At 40.5% G+C, this 25,891-nt stretch overlaps 1 protein-coding gene across 2 annotated transcripts in view; it reads right to left on the bottom strand.

The window, feature by feature from the left end:
* The window catches only part of CUL1 (cullin 1), a 39,464-nt gene that overhangs the window by 12,404 nt on the left and 1,169 nt on the right, over positions 1 to 25,891 (bottom strand). Inside the window, exons 1-7 of one of the 2 annotated variants that reach the window (XM_053467010.1) lie at positions 16,323 to 16,400; positions 8,625 to 8,942; positions 2,808 to 2,982; positions 2,478 to 2,645; positions 2,334 to 2,384; positions 1,609 to 1,699; positions 1,249 to 1,412 (exon numbers count right to left, since the gene is read on the bottom strand). In XM_053467010.1, the coding sequence (XP_053322985.1) occupies positions 1,249 to 1,412; positions 1,609 to 1,699; positions 2,334 to 2,384; positions 2,478 to 2,645; positions 2,808 to 2,982; positions 8,625 to 8,764 (789 nt within the window). In that variant the 5' untranslated portion in view covers positions 8,765 to 8,942; positions 16,323 to 16,400. Of the gene's footprint in view, positions 1 to 1,248; positions 1,413 to 1,608; positions 1,700 to 2,333; positions 2,385 to 2,477; positions 2,646 to 2,807; positions 2,983 to 8,624; positions 8,943 to 16,322; positions 16,401 to 25,891 lie in introns of those variants that run through there. The other variant, XM_053467009.1, reaches the window with a different exon arrangement.

Genomic DNA, 25,891 nt, shown 5'->3' with positions numbered 1-25,891 from the left:
TTTGGGGGGTCGTCTTATAATCAAGCAAATACGGTGTGTATATATATATATACCGTATTTATCGGCGTATAACACGCACTGGTGTATAACACGCACCCCCATTTTAACAAGGAAATTTGAGTAAGAAAAAATAATTTTAACTTGGAAGCTATGAACTTAATGTTGGAATAATATTTGTTACATTATAACATTTATTATAACATTTATACCACTTATAAGGCAAATATGAAAGAAAAAGCACCTCTTTGAACAAAAAAACTGAACAAAAAAAACTGAACAAAAAAAACGTCATCAGAATCACATCTGGGAAACCACACACACTCAGACAGACACACACACACAGTAAGACACGCACACACTCAGACACACACACACTCAGACACACACAGTAAGACACACACTAAGACAAACACTTAGACACAGACTCAGAGACACAATCAAACACACTCAGACACACACACTCCCTAACCCCTCTTCTCAGGATCTCCCCTCTCCCTCCCTAACCCCCCTTCTCAGGATCTCCTCTCTCATTCCCTAACCCCCCTTCTCAGGATCTCCCCTCTCCCTCCCTAACCCCCCTTCTCAGGATCTCCCCTCTCCCTCCCTAACCCCCCTTCTCAGGATCTCCCCTCTCTCTCCCTAACACCCCCCCCGTTCACTTACCTTCAACTCCTGTGTTGGAAGCGTGAGGCGTTTGTCTCGGGTGCCGGCGCTTCACTGCTGAGCGCCGGCGTCTGACGTCATATGCCGGTGTCCAGCGTGAAGCGCCGGCACCAGAGACAAACGCCTCACGCTTCCAACACAGGAGTTGAAGCGATGAGGCAGGCGGCGGCCGCCACCAGCAAAGGAGTCCTGGATTTCTGTCAGTCAGGGGGGCCCGAGAGTTGCCGAGCGGTCGTCTTCAGCAACCGCTCGGCACCCCTTGGGCCCCCCTGACTGGCAGAACTCCAGGGCCTGGTCGCAGTTGCGACCCCTGTAGTTCCGCCACTGGCTCTAGGATTTATCGGCGTATAACACGCAGGTAGGGTTTCAGCTTCATATTTTAGTTAAAAAAGTGTGTGTTATACGCCGATAAATACGGTGTATATATATATATATATATATATATATATATATATATATATATATATATTTACACTAAACATGGAAAAGGAGAATCATGGCTGAACAGAGAAAAAACAAGCACTCGGCCACAACTGTAATTTGTGGAGTGAGCATCAGCTGGCAGATCTTAGCTAGCAAGCTTACCTTTTTCATATACTCTGTGACAGGGTTCTGCTGTAAAAACTCTGTGCTTTCTCTTGTGTAGAAACGCTCTGTGTCGGCCAAAAACTGTGACTCAAAAGACTCTTTGTATACTGTCAGCGTTGGGCCCTTGGCAAACGCATCGTCTTCATTCAAGCCTAGTTCGACTGTAAATATAAAAAGGACACTGTTAGTGCATTGATTCCACCGATGTTCATAGGTGCCTCTAAATAAATCTCACAAAAACGCCACTGCATTTGTTTTCCAAAATGACCGCAGGGTGACTGCCCATGAAGGTGGCTACTTTCATGATTCATAAATGTAGGCAGAAATGTTACAATGTGAGGTACACCAACGTCTTACCATAAGACTGTACAACACCACTGATGAGTCTGGTATTGATGGTTTCTCCATTTCGTTCCTTTTCAATCAGTTTCAGCACAGCATTTGTCACCTTCAAAGAGACAATAAAAAATAAATTTAGCTCTGAATTTTTAAACACAAAATAATTAGTCTGATTGTGTAAGGCCTTAAAAGGTTTGCTCAATTCAGGACGAGGGCCAGGAGACATTTTTCTGTGGCGATTCACTTAAGCTTTACAAGTGTAATGGAAGAAGCAGGTGTGATACATGCCATACTTGCTACGTATGCATCCAACGTATTGTAGAGTGCAAACAGAGCAGAGTTACACATCAAGAAGAATTGTCATCCAGAAAGTATGAAACTTTAGATACACATTGGCCTAGTGAAACCACTTGCAAACATGCATTAGATAAAGCCGATTGGCAATGCACTATGCATAATCACTTTGTTCAGTCCCAGAATGCTATGCGTTCGCCAGAACAGAGTATTCTGGGAAATGATTATGGATGAACACTAGCTCAGCCATAGCAGTATCTTATCTGTGCAGCACATAAAGAAATGTATTTCACCAATACATTTGTTGCAAACTGATTACCAATATTCTGACCTACCAAACAGGCAGCCATTTTTTTTTAATGACATCTGTTTTCATCTTGCTACAATTACATCAACAAAAGCATAAAAATAGGGTACAATTGTTAAAATACTTTTTGAAAATAACTTACTTGCTTATTTAAGGGCCGGAAAAGACAATCTCTCCACGTTACTAACGCAAGCTGGAAAAATAAGGAAAGACAAGCATATCAACATCAGCCACGAGTTGGCTTTGCCAAAATGCAGGTGCAAACATAAAAAAGCCACAAACTTACAGAGTAAATCTCATATATTCCTTTCCTTCCTTCGTCACACTCGCGCCGGACCCAGTGTCTGTTGAGGTACGCGCAGATCCCATTCAATACTTTGCTTGAAAACCGGTAATCTTCCCATTGTTGTGTGTAAAACTTTAGAACACTTTCATCCATTAAATCCTCGCCATCCTGAAGGGTGAAAGTGGTTATATACGGGTGCTCGACCAACCTCAGGTTTATTTTGCTAAAATATCACGCCTTGGTCTATACATATGTAACAATTGAATGCTCATTACCCATTTTCCTTGTGAGAAGTGGCAATACATTGCTTACATACGAAAGCAGACTCACCTTGAGGAGGTTGGTCAAGTAATTCTTCAGGAACTCCTTGAGGCGTTTGTATAGTTCCAGCCCAACAAACTGAGCTCCTCCTGGTGCCTGTCCTTTTTTTGACTTTGATGGCGGTACACCAGCTCCCCGTGCTTGGTTTGACTGGTGTACACTGGTGCAGTAGTTATAAACATGACTGAAGCGAATGGTCAGGGAAAAACACATCTTTGCACCTCTACACCCAGCACTATCTCACCCGTACCAATGGCACAGAAACATGCGCCAGGCAAAGACGACACACGGTCTACAATTGCTTTAAGTAACACATTAAATCTAGGACTGTTCCTTTGAAAGAATTATTTTCATTTGCCTAAACAAAGGAGGAGCATGCTAAGCTTATTCTCCATGCAAATGATAATTCAGTTGAGTTTCATTTACTGTAATAATGTCATTTATATACACACACATTAAATACATATCTATATAAAACCAAAGCCTAGAAGTGGCCATTGTACAACACATTGTAAGATATGGAGTTTACACACACACACAAAACAGGGACTTGTGTTTATTTTTAAGGTGGTGTAAATGTATGACTGCTCCATCCAACCTGCGCTCATTGAGCTTTAACAAGGAAAGCCTTAAACCAGGAAGGGTATAGTCCTAAAGAAGCTCAAAAGAAAACAATGGGGTGACGTAGAAGGGGTGACGTGTCAGGGTGGATTACGTTTTAATAGCAAATTATATTACATCCGGATACAAGTCATGCCAAACCAAACATGTGCCTAAGGACTCTGCCACGTTGTAAATACCTCACTACGTCAGTAAAACAAACTACCTGTGCCTTTTTGCTTAGTGGTAACTATAAGAGAAATTATGAAACGAACATTCAGAAGGGTGGAATCACGTGGAAGGATCTATAAAATGATCCTGAGCCCAAAGTACACACACTGCTGGACAGTTTCTCTGCACCAGACCCTGACTAATGCCTTAACAGCTGACTGCAAAGAGCCCCAGAACAAGGAGAAAGTAAGGACCAGAAGCCCCACTCAGACGTTTATCAGCCTGTAAAGCTGAAACATCACCTACTTTATCTGGGCATTGTCATTTCTATCCAAGAATTGGAGTCTGGTAAACGCATAATGCTACTGATGCCTTTCTTTATGGTATACTGAACTGTCTGTATACAAACACACACAAAAAGTGTGATACATTACACGAGTCGCAATCCAATTATTCACTGGTCACAGGGACAGGAAGCCAAGTGTATTGAAGGATGTGTTATTCAATGTTTCAAAATTGTGAGGGCATAAAGTTCCCAAAACTTTAATGGTAAGAAGAAAAAATAAAAAGGATATCTGTAAATATTTACAGAAAGTTACTATAAAACAGAATATATATATTTCACAAAATGACAATTACATTATAAAGGAGTAGGTCAGTTACCATCATCCAGATCCACACACTGTATTCATCCTTCTTTCCTTCATATCTTCTACGCTGGCCCAACAAAAAGTCAGCTTTGCCATAGGACTCCATTTTCTCTTGGGCCAATATCAAAAGTCCTCCACTGGTCTAAATGCTTGCATCATATTTACATTTTACCTTTGGCCACCATTTCAGACATGTTCATAGTTGCATAATCTAGGATTACTAAACAGAATTCTAACACGCTTTTGCAACCCTGAGAAGAATATATATATATAAAAAAAAAAAAAAAAAAAAAGATAAGCCATGGCTCAGCCGTGGCAACTGGCATTTGCTGTCTGGCACCTACATGTACGCGTGTCAAATCCTGTAGTAAGCACACCGATTGCAAAAGTTACCAAAAATTACCAAATAAACAAGGGAAGCGGTCTTTGTAAAGTATTACTTCTGCAATGTTTCACAAAGAAGTAACTCAGCAGGGTTTAGAGGTGTACCAGGGACTTCAAAACAGGAATAAAAATGTTCATATGAAATAAACATCCCGCCTGCACAGGAAATAACATCACTCAAAACCTTTTAATACATATAAACCCAGCTTCCAAAAATAATCATTATATAAATATAATAATCATTTTTATCCAAGAGTAATAGAGCTTATTGTCCGAGAAAACATCAAGAAAGAAAACAGGCCTATAGAAACCATAACAAAGGGCAGAAGTTGCTATCCACGCCTCATTCTTTTGTGTTTTTTTAACAAAAAGGTATCATTTACAACTATATACTTCTTACAGCAGGGCTTGAATAACCCCGGGCACCAGGTAGTCATGGTGACACGAAACCACTTCCTAGTGCCCATGGTTTTGTGGGTGCCATAAGCCGTCCAGCCCAGTCAAGTAATGCACGTTATGTGACCCAGCTGAAAGCATCACAGCACCCATGCCCCTGCAGGAAAGCGTGGGATTTTCGCGTCACGACGGCGATAGGCATAGGCGTGGCAGGTCTTCACAGGTTGAGAGAGACAGTGTATAATCTTGTGTCAGAGTCAGTGTGTGTATGTGTAAATGTATAGCGCCATAGTTAGTATGACTATAGGCACTGTAGTGCCAGAATGTATATTTTTATATATGTATAGTGTTGGCCAGTGTGTGTATGTTGTGTGCATGTGGATAAGAGTGTTTGCATGTATGGTATGGTGTATGTTACAGTATGGCAGTGTATGTAAGCATATAGTATTTGTATTAATATATGGTGTTAGAATGTGTGTAACATGAGTGTAGAATGTTAGCCTGTGTTTCTGTAAGGTGTAAGCACAATATGTTAGTGCGTGTTTGTTACAGTTAGTGTATGGTGTTAGTGTGTGTAAGTGTAAGAAAAATGGTAAAACATAAAAGCTAGAGTCTTCATGGTGGAAAATACACCTTGAAGTGGTTCACTGCAGAACCATACAAAGTGGTGCAGCACTGAAGAAAGGTGTTTTATGTTGTATCACCCCAATAGTGACTGCAGATCAAAGAATAATAAATGAAAATAAAAATAAGTTGGCTTGTGAATTCTTTGCCTCGCTTCTAGAGCCAAACAAAATTTGTTGACACCTGACTTAGTGTTGGAAACATTCTGTGCCTCGAACAAGTGTTTGAAATTTCAAAGAAACAAACAGCTTGCAAAAATACAGCACAAAAATTCCATCGTAGGCACAGGAAACAAACTACAAGGTATAGGCTGCATAGATACATATAAGTTAATAGAATTACTTTATCCAGCAAAACAGGCATTAGACTATATACCGCACATGCACGGCTAAGGACAACGTTCATGAACAGCAAAGGTTGTGCTAATGCATATTAACATAACTGAGAGGCTACCTCAGCCAGATATACCCAAAAATGACATGAGGCTTTGCCATAATACGAAACATAAAAGGTCAAACATTGAATACAAACCATCATATTCAATAAAACAGGGCCAATAAAAAGAATAGAATACACCCACATGAATACTGCTCTCGCACAACACTGGTATTGTGGTAAGAGGTTTCTACACACAGAGGCTGTGTTGAATTGTTGGTATTTCCAGGACTGACACTGGTCATGAATATTCATTGGGGAACTTGGGAACTTTCACAATACAGGGCCCCTAATGTGGGCTAATTGACACTAGTAACATATATAAAATATTTTAACCTCAAAGCTTGTAACAAAAAAGCTTTTTTTTTTTTTTTTAACAGAGACCAAACCATATTTTGTAGGTCAATAGCCAAACTAAGAGTCTAGTAATAAAATCTTAACCTACAAATGAAACATCTTAACCTCTGTTATGAGGATTGGTATAACAGTAAAAGGACAGTTTAGTGCGCATGATACTCCTACTATAGAAGAACGCTCTGCGACTCCTTTAACACTCTAAGGACAGAGCTGTTTTTTGTTTTTGTACCATTTGGGGACAATAGCTGTGCTTGTTTGTATCTGTAGTTTTCTTTTCTCTTTTGCTGTACCCACACAAGTTATATATTGGGTTTTTTTCCCCTCAAGACAAGGTACCTTTATTTTGATCATATCACCTAATTTACTATAAAAAAAAAAAAATATATGGTGAAAAAGGACATTTTACTCATCTACAGAAGCTAATGGAAAAAACCTGCTAAACGCAATGTTTTCCTTTTTTTTTCAAGTTTTTTGTGTCCTATTTGGGACATCTTTGAAGCCGGTCAGTTCAATTTACTCCCATCAAACTATATAATTTTGAAAACTAGACAGTCCATGGTATTTTTTATATACATACATATATATTTTTTTTTTTACTCTTTCCATGAACTAATTCTACTACTAGCCTTTGTCAAGCTTTGTGGTACTGATTTTTGTGTGTTTTCTGTTACACACTGAAAGGCAGGTATGAATTTACAGCTCCTGGTATATGTCACTGTCAAACACCACCCCAATATGTGTTCAGCAACGCCTCTTGACTACAGTGATACCACCCACGCATGGGTTTGTCAGGTTGTTTGGGGGTTTAAGGGCCACATTTGGGAGGAGCAGTCTTCTTTTTAATTTGGAATTTTGACATCTGGTCATCCTGACCCCTGTATATCGTTGAAGCTGGCCAATTCAATTTACCCCATCAAAGTAGAGCCCTGCGCGGGACTGCTTTTTTAATCCCGCTCCCGCTGATTTTTTGCCCAATCCCGCCTGCTCCTGCAATGTGGGTGTTCCGCTCCCGCCACATTCACGCCCAATCACGCCCACCTCCTTACCTGAACTGCAGATTTCCCGCGCAGTCCTGCAAGGCTGCCCTCGAGTTGCTCCCTCACAGCGTCTCTTCTCTTGCTCCCCCCAGGAACAAGGCGGAGTCACAGGAAGTGACATCACGTGACTCCGCTTTGTTCCTGGGCGGAGCAAAAGAAGAGACACTGTAAGGGAGCAGCGCGAAGTTAGTCTTGCGGGACTGCGCGGGATTACCGACACCCACAGGTACAGTGCCTGACCGCCCGCTCCCGCAACACCAGCAAGACCGCCCGCAAGTATTTACTTTTTCAAACTGGAATTTTGACATGTATTCATTCAGCCCCATGTCTTTGAAGCCAAGCAATTTGGGAGAGATTTTAATAAAAAATTTTGTGAAAGGCAAAATCTTGGTTCATGGCGGCTCTCCGAAGCGATATCAAGGCAGTTCAGCAACACTGTTTGATTGCCTCCTAATCTTAAAGCCGGCAGTACCGTTTGGGAGAAGAAAGACGTTTAACCTCATGATGTGCCTGGCACGTCACTTGTCAATGAGATTAATTTCTGCAAAGTGCCTGGTACGTCAATTGTCATCAAGGGGTTAATATGCATTCCTCCAAAACAAAAACAAAAAAACCCACTTACCTAACCACAGAAGTTCAGCAGAGTTAATGCTGGATCAAGCTGGAGCAGAGGACATTATGTGCAGGGCATGTAGCTGGGGGTAGGGAAAGGGGCAAATGCATTTGGGGGTTCTGCCTTTGCAAAATAGACCACACAGCTACTTTTTGATAAATTAAGCTAGACTGGCCACCTGTCACATACTTTACTAAGTAAATAACTTTCGAACCTCAACATCTACATAACACTGACTGGCAAAAGTTTAAAGGAAGATTTAATGAACAAATTATGCTAAATGCTGTGAAAGCAAAATCCTAATCTAAAAGGCAGGCTTTTGATAGCCATGAGCCACATAGATGATTGTCCTTCCCAATAGAGAGATGCTGCCTTGAAATGGCAATGCACCAACACACATACTTGCTATCACCTTACAGCCATACATTACAAGAAACTGGCTCTACCATAATCCCTCAGGATGGGTTATATGATCCCATTATACCAACGTTAGTCTTCCAGATGAAGCCATGAATTTTAAACAGAAACCCCTATAAAGACGGACCATTCTTAAGGATACGTGTAGAGTTCCATGTATCTGGCCTTTGCCATGCTTTGTCTGGTGTACACCTGTTGGATCCCAGCCCTCAGGTCATCCCAGATCTGGTCCAAACCAATCTGTTTAAGTCCATGTGGATTTTGACTCCGGTTTGATGACATGTTGTGTTTCTTTTTGTTTTGAGATTTTCAACTCCCTGTTAAAAGTCCTTCTGTATAGCAACTTTCAATTGTGTTCTAGTTAATCCTCCATATGACAATAAATCACAGGTACATTCCAATATCCAGTTGAGTGTTGATAATACTTTCTGCGCGACCAACTATCCTTCAATCAAAAAACCTGAAAATAACAGAAAATAGTTAAAATACTAAGCAGGTAGTAAAATATTTACAATATTACAAATATAGCATTATTGCGAAACAGAAAAAAGAAGAAAGCAAGATCACTAAACACATACACATATACATATATATACATATACATATATATACATATACATATATATACATATACATATATATACATATACATATATATACATATACATATATATACATATACATATATATACATATACATATATATACATATACATATATATACATATACATATACATACATATACATATACATACATATACATATACATACATATACATATACATACATATACATATACATACATATACATATATATACATATACATATATATACATATACATATACATATATATACATATACATATATATACATATACATATATATACATATACATATATATACATATACATATATATACATATACATATATATACATATACATATATATACATATACATATATATACATATATATACATATATACACACACACACACACACACACACACACACACACACATCTAATTTTACTTCTCAAATTATGTGGCATTACCCGAGAAAAAATAATCACAAATCTTACAATCATGTAAAATAAAAAGTTATGTTTCATGCAAGTTAAAAAAAAAAAAAAAAAAGTTTTTTTAATGTCTATAAATATCCCATATAAAATAAAAAGGTGCCTTCAACCAGGGGAGACACATATATATTTTCTCTAACGAGCCTGCCTGTCGCCTAGTCTCAACACAAATGTCCAGTCATACCACTTATCAATAAGAAGCCTCCAAAAAATGTCTTAATGCATAATAGTGTGTTCTTTACCAGGTCTCTCGATAACAGGAAAAATCTCCAGAAAGCAGCTCCGTATGAAACTTTTTGCCTAGATCTAATATGTAAGCAATAGTATGAAATGAGATCTATTTCATATTTCTAGCTCATTAAGAGGAGGAGGTCCTACGTCCTGCTTTGGACCAATTCCAAGGAGGACCGTTGCAAGATGCAAGATCCTCAGTGGAACGTCTTGCCAATATAACTCACACCAGGTTTCGGTCCTGAAGGTTCCACTGTGTGCCTTCATGCACGTGGACATGGTCTTCACATCGATACATTCAGGGCGAATTGGTTTTAAATTATGGAAATTGCTATGACCTTAGAATGCAAACTGGATCTTACGGGTGTACCCATGGTGCAAATGTTAATTTATTCTATTGGTTGAAATTATGGATTCACCAATCCACCAACATTCGCTCTTTACGCATGCCCCCTTTGAGCTCTTGTCACTAGAAGTGCAGATGAAGGTTAAAAGGCATCTTCACACTTCTGCATAAGTTATAAGACGCTCCAATCTATTCACGAGCCAACACGCATATTTCAGTGGCAGAAATACAATTAAGCATACATTCACAAACAAGGTGAAAGATTTCATTGGTCACAATACCGGTTTTTAAGCTTGAAATATTCACAAAGTGACACTTCTCTGGTTTTCTGTATACTTCCTTTAACCTCACCCACAACCATATCATATTCCAACACGACAATATTCATAACCACAGTAAAGGTAATGCTCCACAATATAACCAATACAAATTCAAAAGATTGCGTACGTGTGACCAAACTCTCTCCAGCCACTCTCCAACAACAATGGCGGCAAACAGCATGATATGGCAAATATGAAACTTAAATGTGCTACAAAACTTTATGGGATGTAAAGTAGAATTATGTTTTTGTTTTTAAAACAGATATACTGAAGAGCATGAGTACCAATGCACACACTAACACAACTTCTTTCTAATAAACTCTAAGATTGGTGGTACATGCAACCAGAAACTCATCACAGGATGTGTGCTGTGCTTGAATAATACCAGGATGATGAACCAACGCGAGGCTTTACCTAAATTTGTTTCCTACAAAGCATTTTTAAAACTATATGATGCCATATGCAGTATATTGTATTCTTCTTCTACAATGAAAATCAGCTGACTGGCATTGTTCTGAGATGCAGGAGATTCCGGTCTTGTGCTGCTAAAATGGGGTCACAACATGTGTGCCAGCTTCTGGGAAGACCTCTTAAGCTGAACATCTAGATAATGCATCTTAGGACAGGATGAGACATATTGAAGATTGGAAATCGCCACCTGGCAAAGCCTCCAAAAGGGAAAAAGAATGCATCCCTTTTTGTACATTTTAGCAAAAAACACAAGTCCCCCCCACCAAAAAAATACTGCACGTGAATGCTGAGACGCTACAGAAATAGTAAATACAGATATGCATTAATTTACAAACACAGCAACGTCCTCATTAAAACAAAGGCAATAATATGCAAACCTATTTCACCTGTGTTCATAGAACAAAAAAAATCTGAAGCATTAACTACATACACCTGGCTCTGTCATGCTGGCAGTCATGATAATGCTGGAAATATGATCTTTGTAAATGAAGGTACAAGGCTCAAAGGTCACTACAGAGCTAAGAAATGTTTCAGGAGCTCTACTATGAATATATTTGTTATTTTATTATAACACAACATGAGATTACACTGCACTGTACAAAGGGTAGACAGGACATACAGTATCTCACAAAAGTGAGTAGACCCCTCACATTTGTGTAAATATTTTATTACAGGGATATCCAACCTGCGTCCCTTCAGCTTCAGCCAGCCCCTTAGATAAAAGAGCATTATGGGAGATGTAGTCCTGCAGCAGCTGTGACAACACTCTGCTACAATGTAAAGTAGTGAGTGTACAGCCTGTATAACAGTGTAAATGTGATGGACTGGCCAAGCATGTCTCCAGACCTATACCCTATTGAGCATCTGTGGGGCATCCTCAAACGGAAGGTGGGGGAGAGCGAGGTCTCTAACATCCACCAGCTCCGTGATGTCGTCATGGAGGAGTAGAAGAGGACTCCAGTGGCAACCTGTGAAGCTCTGGTGAACTCCATGCCCAAGAGCGTTAAGGCAGTCCTGGGAAATAATGGTGGCACAAAATATTGACACTTTGGGCCCAATTTGGACATTTCCACTTAGGGGTGTACTCACTTTTGTTGCCAAAGTTTAGCCATTAATGGCTGTGTGTTGAGTTATTTTGAGGGGACAGCAAATTTACACTGTCGCATGGCAACCTGGCGCCTGGGATTTGTCTAGCCCTGGTATACAACATAAGAAGACAGAAACAATAAATGAGCTTACAATCTAGTTTGGGTGTACTATACAAGAGCTAAAGGTGCCACTGAATATGGCAGGAAGGGGAGTTGGGTGTAAGTCCATAGGCATTCTTAAAAAAGTGGGTCTCAAGGGATTTTTTGAAGGAACAAAGACAGGGGAAAATATGGAGATGCTGGGGAAGGGCATTCCAGAGAATAGGGCCAACACTTGAGAAATCTTGTAAGTGGGCATGAGAGCTAGAAATCTGAGGAAAGGACAGAAGGAGGTCATTGGATAAGAGGCCGGTTAGGAGTGTATTTAGAGATGAGTGAGGAGAGGAGCGAGGGGTAAGAGGAAGACCAGCTAAAACAGAGTTACAATAATCAAGGCAGGAGATAACGAGGACATGGACAAGAACTTTAGTGGCATCTTATGGACGGACGCGGGCAATGTTTTTTAGACGAAGGAGGCAGGTTTTTGAGACAGACTGAATGTGAGGAGTGAATGATAGGTCAGAATCAAGGTTGACACCATGGCAGCGAGCGTAAGAGGATAGAGATGATAGCACCATTGATGTTGAGGGAAACTGATGAGGGAATGTTAGCATTGGAGGAGGCGGGGTATGAGGAGTTCAGTTTTTGAGAGATTGAGTTTTAGGAATCGTGCAGATATCCAGTTAGAGACAAGGCAGTTAGTTACATGCTCTAAGACAGAGGGAGAAAGAGAGAGAGAGCAGGAAGAGGATAAGTAGATCTGGGTGTCATCAATAAAGGCTAATTGCAGTAGTTAAACCATTACAGGGTTCCGTGTTTATCAGTGTGCCCAACTAGCCCTTTTATGAAGTGCAGTATAATACAATGAATCACTATGACACTTTTTACATAACACAAAATACATAAGCGGCAACTTAATGCATATATTATATAGTGGAGCTGAGCGTTCCCTTCAAAAGTACATTGTGACCCTCATGCAAATACATGAGGGATTCTGCAGAATTTCCTCACATGCATTTGCCCCCCTTTACTATTTTCCGAACACATCTCCTTGAGCCAAATCAGCTCCAGAGTTGGCTCAATAAACACAGGAATAGGGACCTATTTAGACCCACACGTGAATGAGTGGAAAACTATGGATTTCAAAGGGAGCCATTTCTGCCATTGAAACTGCAGCTTCCAACTCTTTGTTTTTGAAGAATCCATATAACATACCGAGTTCTATAGTGGGACAAGAAACTGTCCTTCTAACACCACTGAAGAGCACTGCTGCTGGCAGTTTCTGGAACATTCAAACCATCTGGTACAAAAACCACATCCATACTTCTGTCAAATCAGTATGGACTACAACATTCTGCTCACTCTGCCTGCTGGTAACAACACTAGAAGTACCCCCAAACAAAGTCACTAAGTTGTCCAGCTGCCTATACAAAGATTTTGAGGTAATTGTGCCTGTGGTTAATGCATATGTGAAGTACAACTATACATAAAATGTTTAACCAAATTTAATTGACAAATTGTCAAATTTGCCTAGACACACCCAGCATGATTACTGCCACCCCTGTTGAATCTTGCAAAGAGAAGGAGGCTAACAGGTATCAAAAGTAGCATATGATGCAGTGATCTAAAGAAACTCAAGACCAGATCAGAAACAAAGTAATTGACATCAGTCTGGAAAGTGTTACAAACAATTTCTAAGGCTCTTAGAACTTATTCAGGAGGTCACAGTAGAAGCCAGACTAACAGGCCTTTTTGCTTCAGCTAAGGCCACAATAAGCAAGAGACTGTCCATGGGAGAGTTGCAAGGCAAAAACCCCTGCTGAACAAAAAGCCTTGTCTCACATTTGCCAAAAAACATCTTCATGACCACCAAGACTTTTGGACTGATGAGTCAAAAGTAGGGATGCACTGAAATGAAAATTCTAGCATGTACTGGTTGCCTGGGCATGATAGGAGTGTGATTGCGGTTAACAATCATATATATATTAATATTATTATTGCATTTTTTTTGTCCAATTCACTTACTCATTCATTCACAGATATTCATTCCCTTAATCACGAATACTTGATTATACATACTCCGCCACCCGATTACCCGAACTGCAGATTTCTCACTCACAGACTTCAGCAGGGGCCCTGCTACTTCCCTCTGTACGAACAACTTCTCTTGACCCGCCCCCAGTGAAAGAAGGAACAGAGCAGAGTCATGTTACATGCATTCACGTGACTCCACTGGGTTCCTGCTTCTCCTGGCCAGTACAAGAGACGCTGCTCAAGCAACGCACAGGAAGGCAGCCTTTTTGCCGATAATGCCCTTTTCGGCCACCAATATATCGGTGCATCCCTTGTCAAAAGTAGAACTAGACATGGGCCCCGTTACATCTGGAGTAAAGCTAACACCACAAGAACATGATGGTGGTACCATGATGGCCTGGGGCTGTTTTAGGACCTGGGTGACTTGCCGTAATTTATGGGGCCATGAATTCTGCTCTCTACCAGAAAATCCTGAAGAAGTACGTCAAGACATCTGTTTGGGATAGGTGCCTTAAAATAGTATTTGCTGGGTATGTGTTTATCTCTTGCTTTGTTGTGTGTATGTGTATATAATAAATATATATATTATAATTGAATTATAATTTCTTGGTGATGTCGTCTCAGTGGTGGACATGAATTCTGGCCTGAAGCACTAGCAACCCTCTGTTGCTGCTCATATGGCTGTGCCTGGCTGGCATAGCATCCGTCACACTGAAACCGGCACCGCATGATGAAAGAGGTGGGGTGCCTGAATGATAGGTGCAGTCACAGGGCAAGCAGCTGGGAGCACAGTCCTTGGTCTGGTCTAGGGTAGTATATAACATGAATATTGCAAGGATTACTGTTTCAAAGTGCTGTATTAGTTTCTAGTATCATGGCCCACAAGGTGTTTATTTTCAGTAATCTCCATAATTCTTGTTCCCTATTGTATGCATATGCCATAAAACCAGCAGTGACCCTAATAAGTTACATAGGACTTCTGCTGGGAGTTTATGCCATTTAGTTGGCTGTCTTTATAATTCCGAATTCTACTTTCAGACGGTGATTTTCCTTCTTTGTGAGGCGCTGAAGCATCACAATTAATCTGTCAGCAAGTAAGTTTTACACATGCTTCCCTTATAAGCTCATATAATGGACTTGTCTGTCTTGGTCACCAAACCGAGAACAAAAAAATAATTATTATTATTCAACATCTGGATCACTTGAAGGTGCATCGGAAATTTATACCGGCTGCCTGTAGTTTGGGCCACTCCATGGATTACACGGAAACCCGGAATTTGATGGCAGATGAGAACCGTTCGCCCCATCTATTATGCCTATTTTGCCGGATGTAGAGACGCAGCCCTTAATCAGTATTTAATATTTTCTTAGATTCAGGATAGCTTTATGCCTATCCTATGCATGCACCAAATTAGCCTCTACCACTTCCTATCGGAGGCTGCTCCATTTATCTACCACCCTCTCAGTAAACTAAATCACAGAAATATAGATCCCCAATACTCTGACAACCCTAATGATAAATGTATCAGAAACTTAATATAATGCCAGATTTATACCTGATCTGAATATATCATGTAAACAAGTAGACCGGATCAGAACTTTCATTTATGCAATACTCTTAAATTATCATTACTGATTTCATTTAGATCTCCTACACACAGATTCCTCCCTCAAATATCCTAAAATGTGCCACCTTAAACATCACAAGCCCATAGAGGGTTCATATAATAGAATATTAGAGGGAAGAAGAAGTCAGGCCTTTAGGGTTTTTCCCAGTTGTTTTGGAAACTCACTGCATACAGAATGCTAATGGATAACCACATATACTGAACACTTCCACACATTCATATACAAATAGTTATTTATATTAAAATAAAATGGTGATCCCTGTAGTTAACACACACATTTTACTGATATATATATATATATATATATATATATATATATATATATACAGGAGAGTTGCTGATGTTTAAATATCATCGCCCTCATGACTGGGACAATTACTGTATATCTGTAAAGAGCCTAGTGCTCACACTACCGCGGGGCCGGACAATACACACAAAACCTAAACACCTCCCGGCTCCCCCAGTCTCTCCCATCACCCCTGTGTCGTTTATAACCCCCCGTAAGCCCACAAGTCGCCATCTTTCTTTAACCCCCTCCCTCACCTGTCTCTCGGCGGTAGACGCAGTAGACGGAACCCCCGGGGAGAGCCGGGAACAGTAAGCAACAACTCCCTCCCCTTCCGCCTGTCAATCACCCTGTCGTCACAACTTCGCGCGACAGTAGCGAGAAGAGAACGTAGAAGAGAGTATAGGCGTGGCTATGAGAAGAGAGGGCGGGGTTATGCAAACAACGCACTGGGAAAGCAAAAAGTGTGGGCGTGGACTGACTCAGGGATCTTGCCCAATCAGACCCGCTAGAGAGCAGAATTCTATGGAAACAGAATACAGCAGGCATTGGCGCGCCTGTCTCATCGAGCCTGGTGACGCCGCTTCCTGTAAGTCAGACACAAGGCAGTTATGCCTTAGTATTGGTGCGTAAAAGGCGTACAGCAACTGTAAGAGTACACTCAGAACAGAATGCTACGTAGCCACAGACATCAATCTAGTCACGCCGCCCTACATCAGGTAGAGCTCTAGTTTTTGTTACAAACACAACTCCTACAACCCTCAGCCAACAATTACAATATTGATAATTTAGACCCAGAAGGAGAAAACAAATTCAGACTTAATGATACGGATATGAGCATGTTATGAACCTGGGAACTTTCTAGACTTTTGAAATATTAACCTTTTAATAGCCCACCGAAAATTGAATGTAGTGACCAAAGTCTCCAAATGTGTTACCTAAATGGCTCTAAGAGCGGTAGTCATGGAAACAGTGACGTATTACTTAACAAAACACTTAATTAGGTCACTGGTAGCACAATCACCAATTGGCAGCCTTAGATATGATCACAGCAGTGTACAGTAGGAAGAAGCCAGCTCCAGACTGTGACCCTGAGAATCTGCCCCATCACCCAGAGATGGAGGCAAAAACCCTCATAATCAGGGTTGAACCCCGAGAGATCCCAGGTATGGTCCTTCATACGTCAATGTTGTCCGCAATCTTCGTCGTAGATGCTGGCCCATAAGTGGCAACTGTTTATTACAATAGGTTGCAAGGGTACTCTCCATGTTCCTAGTGCTGTGTGATTATCAATAGAAGGCTATAAATATGTTATGTAGCTCCAAGAGTGCAAGGTCCAGCCACTACACCCTGCTTAACCAACTTGGGTCTATAAAATAATGGGAAAGCTTGCAGGATAGATGAGATTTCAACTCCTTGACTTCACTATACACTCACTGGCCACTTTATAAGGTACACCTGTTCAATTGCTTGTTAATACAAACACAAATAGCTAATCTCCAAGTCACGTGGCAGCAACTCAATGCATTTAGACGTGGTCAAGACAACTCGCTGAAGTTCAACCCGAGCTTAAGTGACTTTGAACATGGCATGGTTGTTGGTGCCAGACGAGTTGGTCTGAGTATTTCAGAAATTGCTGATCTACTGGGATTTTCACGCACAACCATCTCTAGAGTTTACAGAGAATGGTCCAAAAAAAGAGAAAATATCAAGTGGCAGTTGTGTGGACGAAAATGCCTTGTTGGTGTTAGAGGTCAGAGGAGACTGGTTCAAGATGACAGGACTCAACAGTAACTCAAATAACCACTCGTTACAACCATCTCTGAATGCACAACACGGAAAAACTTGTCAGGCCCTGTATAATGTATAGCTACATAAGTGACATTTCTTCTAAGTCTCCTAAGACACTCAGTTATGCGTTATACAGGACGGCCTCTTTATCCTGGAAAAACTTGCAAGTTTTGACCCTAAATCAGCTCATGCCTTCTTGCTGGAGAAACGTGCCAGTGCTGGCCCTTTATAAATCAATAGTGGAGTGAGTTAAAATCTCATTATTAATGTGCAAAGTTGGTGAAACTGGAGCATTACAGTTGCGTGACATTGGCACGCAACTGTGTACTATGTATCTGTATAAAAGTGTACTATGTATCTGTATAAAAAAAGACGGGGTATAGATAGGTAGGGCTACCATTATATGTTGCCCATTTGGTCTTGCAGAGTGCCTCTAAACAGGGCCGGACTGGCCCACCGGTTGGTCGGCAGACCAACATTCAAAGAGGCCGCCGTGCGTGCAAAGTCCAAAACAGCCTTTGAACAGCTGCAGCTGTCGTGCGGCAGTCAGGCCTCCTCCGCCTAACGAAATTAAAGCGGCTGTGCCTCAGCACTTCGTCCCGTGTCTTAAAAAGGGTGGGACGTAGAGCTGAGGCACGGTCATTGGGCGGTGCAGTACGTGCACGCCAGCCACTTTAATTTCATTAGGTGGAGGCAGCCTGACTGCTGCACGACGACCGCTTTAAATCCCGCTCGCAGCCGCTCGTGGGCTGTCAAGAGTTCCTTGTCACGTCGGAGGAGATCAGGAAAAAAAACCCACAAAAATGTAAGTATTACCAAAAAATAGGGGGTTAAAGGAAAGCATACCAATATTCAAGGGAGGGAGGATTTCCTTGGGACATCATTAAAATTTAAATAATACAAAAGGGGGGCGGCTGGGTTGTGGCATCAATAAAATCAATATAATTGGGGGGGGTGGCTGGGGGTAATACAAATGGCAGTGGGGGGGCATTAACAAAAGACAAGAGTCAGTGTGGTAGAGCCCGTCCTGGTGTGTGTGTTTGGGTGTCAGTGTGGCAGAGCCTGTCCTGGTGTGTGTGTTTGGCTGTCAGTGTGGCAGAGCCTGTCCTGGTGTGTGTGTTTAGGTGTCAGTGTGGCAGAGCCTGTCCTGGTGTGTGTGTTTGGGTGTCAGTGTGGCAGAGCCTGTCCTGGTGTGTGTGTTTGGGTGTCAGTGTGGCAGAGCCTGTCCTGGTGTGTGTTTGGGTGTCAGTGTGGCAGAGCCTGTCCTGGTGTGTGTGTTTGGGTGTCAGTGTGGCAGAGCCTGTCCTGGTGTGTGTTTGGGTGTCGGTGTGGGAGAGCCTGTCCTGATGTGTGTTTGGGTGTTGGTGTGGCAGAGCCTGTCCTGGTGTGTGTGTTTGGGTGTCAGTGTGGCAGAGCCTGTCCTGGTGTGTGTTTGGGTGTCAGTGTGGCAGAGCCTGTCCTGGTGTGTGTTTGGGTGTCAGTGTGGCAGAGCCTGTCCTGGTGTGTGTTTGGGTGTCGGTGTGGCAGAGCCTGTCCTGATGTGTGTTTGGGTGTCGGTGTGGCAGAGCCTGTCCTGGTGTGTGTGTTTGGGTGTCAGTGTGGCAGAGCCTGTCCTGGTGTGTGTTTGGGTTTCGGTGTGGCAGAGCCTGTCCTGGTGTGAGTGTTTGGGTGTCAGTGTGGCAGAGCCTGTCCTGGTGTGTGTTTGGGTGTCGATGTGGCAGAGCCTGTCCTGGTGTGTGTGTTTGGGTGTCAGTGTGGCAGAGCCTGTCCTGGTGTGTGTTTGGGTGTCGGTGTGGCAGAGCCTGTCCTGGTGTGTGTGTTTGGGTGTCAGTGTGGCAGAGCCTGTCCTGGTGTGTGTTTGGGTGTCAGTGTGGCAGAGCCTGTCCTGGTGTGTGTGTTTGGGTGTCAGTGTGGCAGAGCCTGTCCTGGTGTGTGTGTTTGGGTGTTGGTATGGCAGAGCCTGTCCTGATGTGTGTTTGGGTGTCGGTGTGGCAGAGCCTGTCCTGGTGTGTGTGTCTGGGAGTCGGTGTGTGTACTGTACTTACTGTTGTAATAAATTGATTTTTTTAATGTTTTCTAATCCAGAGATAAAACGCCCTCCTGAGTTTGTAGTCATTTCAGAGACAAAACGTTCTAGGCCCGGAAATGAGTGAGAGGAAAAGTAAAGGTATTGTGTTTTTTACTCTTATTACAATCTGCATATCTAATCACAAAGGATTAATCGCAGAAATTTGAATGTTGGTTGGGATCTTCAGAGTGAAACCAAATTTATTCACGTTGGTTTCACAATCCTTAAGAGAGGACCTTTTACATAAACATACTGGCAGACCAGTGAGCATTTCTTTTAAAAAAAATAATAATGTATCTGGGACGAGGTATTCATTGGATGATGTAGTGCTAGAACAGTTGTGGTGGTATTAATACCCAAAAGTTTCTTACAAGAATATCGTGAAGAATAATGTGATCACTGTTTTGTTCCGCTGAATAAAATGGAACTTCATCTAAAATTTTTTGCAGTAGCAAATGTTTTGATTCCAATATGTCTAATGTATTTATTATTATTATTTATTATATTTTGTTTCTATAGCGCCAACAATTTACACAGCGCTTAATACAATACATATATTCAAGGGGTATGACAAGATGAGAATTGACAGACTAAGACAAACCGATACATTAGGTGGAGAGGGCCCTGCTCGCAAGCATACAATAATTTATTAGGGTCTTTTAACACATAAGGGGTGCGTGTGGGTACAAGAGCTGGTCTCCGTATGTTTCCAGGGCTGCTTTTCATTCCCAGTCTGGTCCTGCCTCTAAAACATGGCATCCATGTCTAGCAGCTAGCCTAGTGTGAATGCTATAGAAAGATCTAATGTAAGGACACTTTTTCCGATGTATTAATGAGATGTTACATATTACCCTAGAGTCTATATAATCTTCCGTATATACTGTGCTAGCCTGTATAACACAAAAGGGTTTGGCTATCGTGCGATCAACATTCCATTCCAATTTATATGAACTGCAATATATAATTATTTGCACATGATTCCACATGCACCCCTCACAAAGGGGGCAACAATTGTTTTTGATAGATTTGATGTGTAGATACACATAAAACTCATAGCAATGTTTAAAAGTTACTATTTCAGATTTACTAAATGCAGATTTACAAAGGTTAGGAGACTTCTCCCAGAAATAATTATCTTCCAAAAATAGATAAAGTACATAAATCGGTTCAGGTCTGATAATAGAATAGCAATTCTCCCATAGACTGCAATAGCAAAGACTGAGACAAAACCAGCAATACCTCGTTGTGAGGGTGATTTGACCAGCCAAGGCCCAAGGAGTGCCACACTGCCACTAGTTTTCTTTCTAAGTATCAACTAAATGGTCAAAGATTAGTTACTGTTTTGAACCTTTATTAAAGATATAGCACTTTGTAAATTGCATGACGTTATGATTAATTTATTATATATTTATGTAATGCTAATTGATTACAGTGGCAAAAGCATGCTGAAATATAACTAATAGACAAGAAGAAATGGTATATTAAATTTGTCAGAATTTGGTTTAACAAAAAAATAAATAAATAAATTAAAAATGTGCTGCTCAGTCTGAAATGCCCGGGCCTATTTTTTGTCCCAGTCCGGGCCTGCCCACCAGGAACATAAGATAAGTTAGGTCCTCCTAGGTTCCCTTTAGTTACTCAGCACTCTGTGGGCCTCAATCAGTAGCTCACAGTGCCATGCAACAAGGCACTCTCATGACTTCAATGTGATCTTGTTTATCAGATAAAGAACTCATGGAAAGATAGTAATGTCCTTTTCCTCCTACACTTGTCCGAGTCACCAACTTGGAATAACCCTGAAAACAACCTAATAAGAGCAGCGTTAAATATATACATTTAAAAAGACATTACACATCTTGGGTTAGTGGACACATGAGCTATGAATCAGGCCATTAATGTTAGTCCTCCTTTGCCCCTTATGGAATTTCTAACACTTTAAAGCTCTTCATACATGTTTTCATATCTATCGGTTGTTGCTTTTAGCCAGTTTGACATTTGATAGCCTTATAATCATCTGTCATTTTTTTCAACGGTAATCATGGCCCCCAAAAAGAATATTTCTGGGTAATGAGTTCCAGTAACTAAAGCAAGTTGACAACAAATAACTTGAGTGGACCATTTAATAGCTACATGGACATCCTGAAGATGTAAATTTCCTACCATGTGATGCTGCATCATGTTGTTGTCCAAGCCTAATAACAATTTCTGTTGTGGCTAGGGCTAAATCCTGATGCTGTGTAAGAGACATACACAAAAAATAGACCAACTTGCAGATCAAGTAGGAGAGAAGAACGCTGGAACTAATGGTGGATGGGCAAACTAAATCCTACGCTTTCATTAGTCTATTCTAAATAAATAGTATCTTAATATCCCAATTCATGATTTTTTCCTGATAGATCATGGCCAAAATCTCCCCTGGAATACAGGTGATTTCATTAAAAAAAGATATACTTCCTGGTGACTTATGGTATAAAAAAGTACTGTAGTAGAACCATTTGGTTACCCCCATTAGTTAGTCACTGCAATAAAAGCCATCTATTAAATAGTTAGTACTTAAGGTTTGTTCATTTACAAAATTACCAGAGTGGCAGCAGGTACTGGATGGCTATTACAATACCGAACATTAACATTACATTGACAATATTGACAATAACAGTAACACTTGCTAAGAGAAGAAGGAGAAGAGGGCCCTGGTCTTGTAAGCTAACAATCTACATTTTCATAGCTCTTAGTCCTGCTTGTGCCATCGCTTGTTCCTAGTATATAAACATTTTTTGGCAAGCTCAGCGAAATATAAACTTGTCCTACAGTTACTTTAAATATGAAATGCCGGAGATACCAGTAATTTGTTCGATTTATATATTAAACATAAAACTAGGTGTGCTGAGACAAGATAAATATAACTTCATGGGAGCCTTGCTCATATGGGACTGAGAAGCAACAAGAGCAAATGGAAAAAACATGCAATGTAATGTAAACAAGTATGTGATTATTTGGATTTAACCCCTTAAACAAGAGCTGTTTTAATTGAAGAAGGAGGCGCTTTCCCCGCATTTTCACTGCATTGTTCACCAACAATTTATTTTTTCATTATATAGCTTTTTTCAGGAGATTTTATATATAATATATATATAATAAAAATTTACACACACTGGGATTTTTATCCACCCTGGTATTTGCAGGCAATTACAGAGCATATATCAGTATGTATAACCTGTAATTTTTTTTCTAAATTCAGTATGTGGGCAGTAGAGTTATCAAATAGTCCAAAACAGCCCCAAACTGATGTTTTTCTTCCTGGTGTTTTTTTTTTATTATTATTAACAAACAAGGGCTACTACCATAAAGTAGAAAAATCTTTCTATCCTTCAGTGCTGTAATCGGAGAGCACCACCAAGATGACTGATGATCCCATTGGGCATTGCCTTTCTCAGTATTCCAGTAACCCTATATGTGACTGGACCACTGATTTTCTTCCAGGCACCCTAAATTTTGAAGACCGCTTCTACTTGCTGTTTTCTCAGAGAACCAACACTGCGAGACACTATTTTTACCTACAGTTTATGAGCCACAAGTGAGTAATCCTTACTGAGTGAGGCGTGAGAGAAGAGTGCCTCAGCTAGTTTGCTGTCCATCATAGCCAATGTTACAGGCATTTTAACATGGCTACTCTCATGGTATATACATAAGTGTATTTTTTGTATATTACAAATCCACTTTTTTAAACGTGTAAACATATTACAGAGTGTACAGGACTGTTACAATATGAGATTGAAGAACAAAGCAGTTCTTAGTTTGCTACTATGAATCGAAGCTATATAAACACATGCACTTGTTTTACAACGAGTACTTGAGGAACAAATTGTACACAAGTCAATTAGACCCCAAGTTATTATTGGTATATTTCCAATTCCTAGTATCTTTTTGTTACACTATTCAGGAACAGATATGTTTACAGTATTCCTTTTGCAACACACTGTCCTAAAAGAGTAGCTAAATGTTTTGCAACGCTCCATGTGACAAAATATCTAAGGTATTATATTTCTATGAACTATTTTCCTATGTCATTTAAGCAAACAACAAATGTATAACCTTTTTGCCCATCTAGCCCGCATGCTTTTTCATGCTGTAAACACCTCAAACCTGCTCCATGCATAATTAAATTCCCTTACTGTATTAACTTCTGCTAGGCGGCTGTTCCACTTATCTACTATGCTCTCAATAAAGATCTAATAGCTACAGTATGAAATCCTGATATATAAATATAAACTCCAACGGATTGAGACATTCTAAACCAGTTTATAATATACCCTTCCCTTAGTAGAACATATCAGCCTTACGGTACCGTCCAGCTGTTTTGGAAACCTCAGACATTTCTTGAAAATGATCCTCAATAGGAAGCACCCCAATGATAAATCAATTGGTGTACTTAGTATACTACAGGCACTTGTGTCTTTTTGAAAATCATGACCTGAGGCGAGAGAGACCTATAGATCCATGGTTGCTGTTTTAGGGTTTTTTGTGACTTCCTAGAAAATCACCTGTTGACTCAATGTTTGATTGCCTAGCTCATTAAACAAAACAAGAACCAAACACAGTGTCATATCTTCCACTGCTACAACAAGCCACACAATCTTTTGACCAAAAATGTAATAATGATGGGTTGACTCTTTTTCTCCACATTTCTTTATAGGGGAAAAAGTATTGGGACGCCTGACCATCACACCAACAGTGGCTTTTATTATATTGCATTCAGTTTCCAACTTTGTGGGAACAGTTTGGGGAAGGCCCTTTTCTATTCCAGCATGACTGTGCCCCAGTGCACAAAACTAGGTCCATAAAGACATGGTTGGATGGTGTGGAAGAGCTTGACTGGCCTGCACAGATCCATGTACTCAATCGTATTGCCAGCCAGGCTTCTCGTCCAACATCAGTGTCTGACCTCACAAATGCTCTACTGGATGAATGTGCAAAAATTCCAACAGAAACACTCCAAAATCTTGTGGAAAGCCTTCCCAGAAGAGTGGATGCTGTTATAGCTTCAAAGGAGGAACCAACTACATATTAACATCTATGTATTTAGAATGTGATGTCATAAAAGTCCCTGTTGGTCTAATGGTTAGGTGCCCTAATACTTTTGGCCATATAGTGTCCACTAATATTTGCACCCTTGGTAAATATGAGTAAAGAAGGCTATGAAAAATTGTCTTTATTGTTTAACACTTTGATATTAAAAAAATACTCTGCTTTCATGGAAATAAAACAATTGTAAACACAATAGAAAGGTAAAAATCACCAGTCACGTGAAAGTAATGTGACAAATTTATCAGAGAGAGTAAATACTTCCCAAATAAGTATTGCCGCGGCCCAATAAACACTCCTCAAAATGTTCAGGATACAAGTACATCAATATTGGGGCGCATGTACATTATAAGGAGCTCATCAGGAGTTAAAATGATGAGGTTTCTTTATTTCTTCTTTCATGAGCTCCTTATAACAGTTTAGTCTGAGTGTGATATAACATCATGGATATTTTACTTTATTACACCATTGTTGTTTTTATTTTGTTTTTACCACATATACATGCTTCCCAATATTGATGTAATTGTAAACACAACACAGGTTTCTCCAAATAAAAATGTAACCCCTTAATGACAAAGCCCGTACATGTACGAGCTCAAAATGCATTGTTTTCAATGGGTTAATATATGTGCTCAATTCCCTTAGTTATTCATCATTCAGGGTAAAACCAAGGACTAAAGCTGTGATGTGCAGCCATGGCTATCGCAGTCCTCTGACTTGAACCCCATAGAAAACCTGTGGGGTGAACTGAAGAGGAGAGTCCACTATTGTCAACCTTGAAAATTGAAGGACCTGGAGAGATTCTGTGTGAAGGAATGGTCTCATCATTCATTATACAAAGAAGACTCAATTGGATATTGGTAGCACAACGTTTTGACTAAAAGG

The sequence above is a fragment of the Spea bombifrons genome, chromosome 5, assembly GCF_027358695.1.
Source record: "Spea bombifrons isolate aSpeBom1 chromosome 5, aSpeBom1.2.pri, whole genome shotgun sequence".
NCBI lineage: Eukaryota > Metazoa > Chordata > Amphibia > Anura > Pelobatidae > Spea > Spea bombifrons.
Note: the sequence above shows the minus strand (reverse complement) of the source record. Positions and strands in the feature narration are given on the sequence as shown.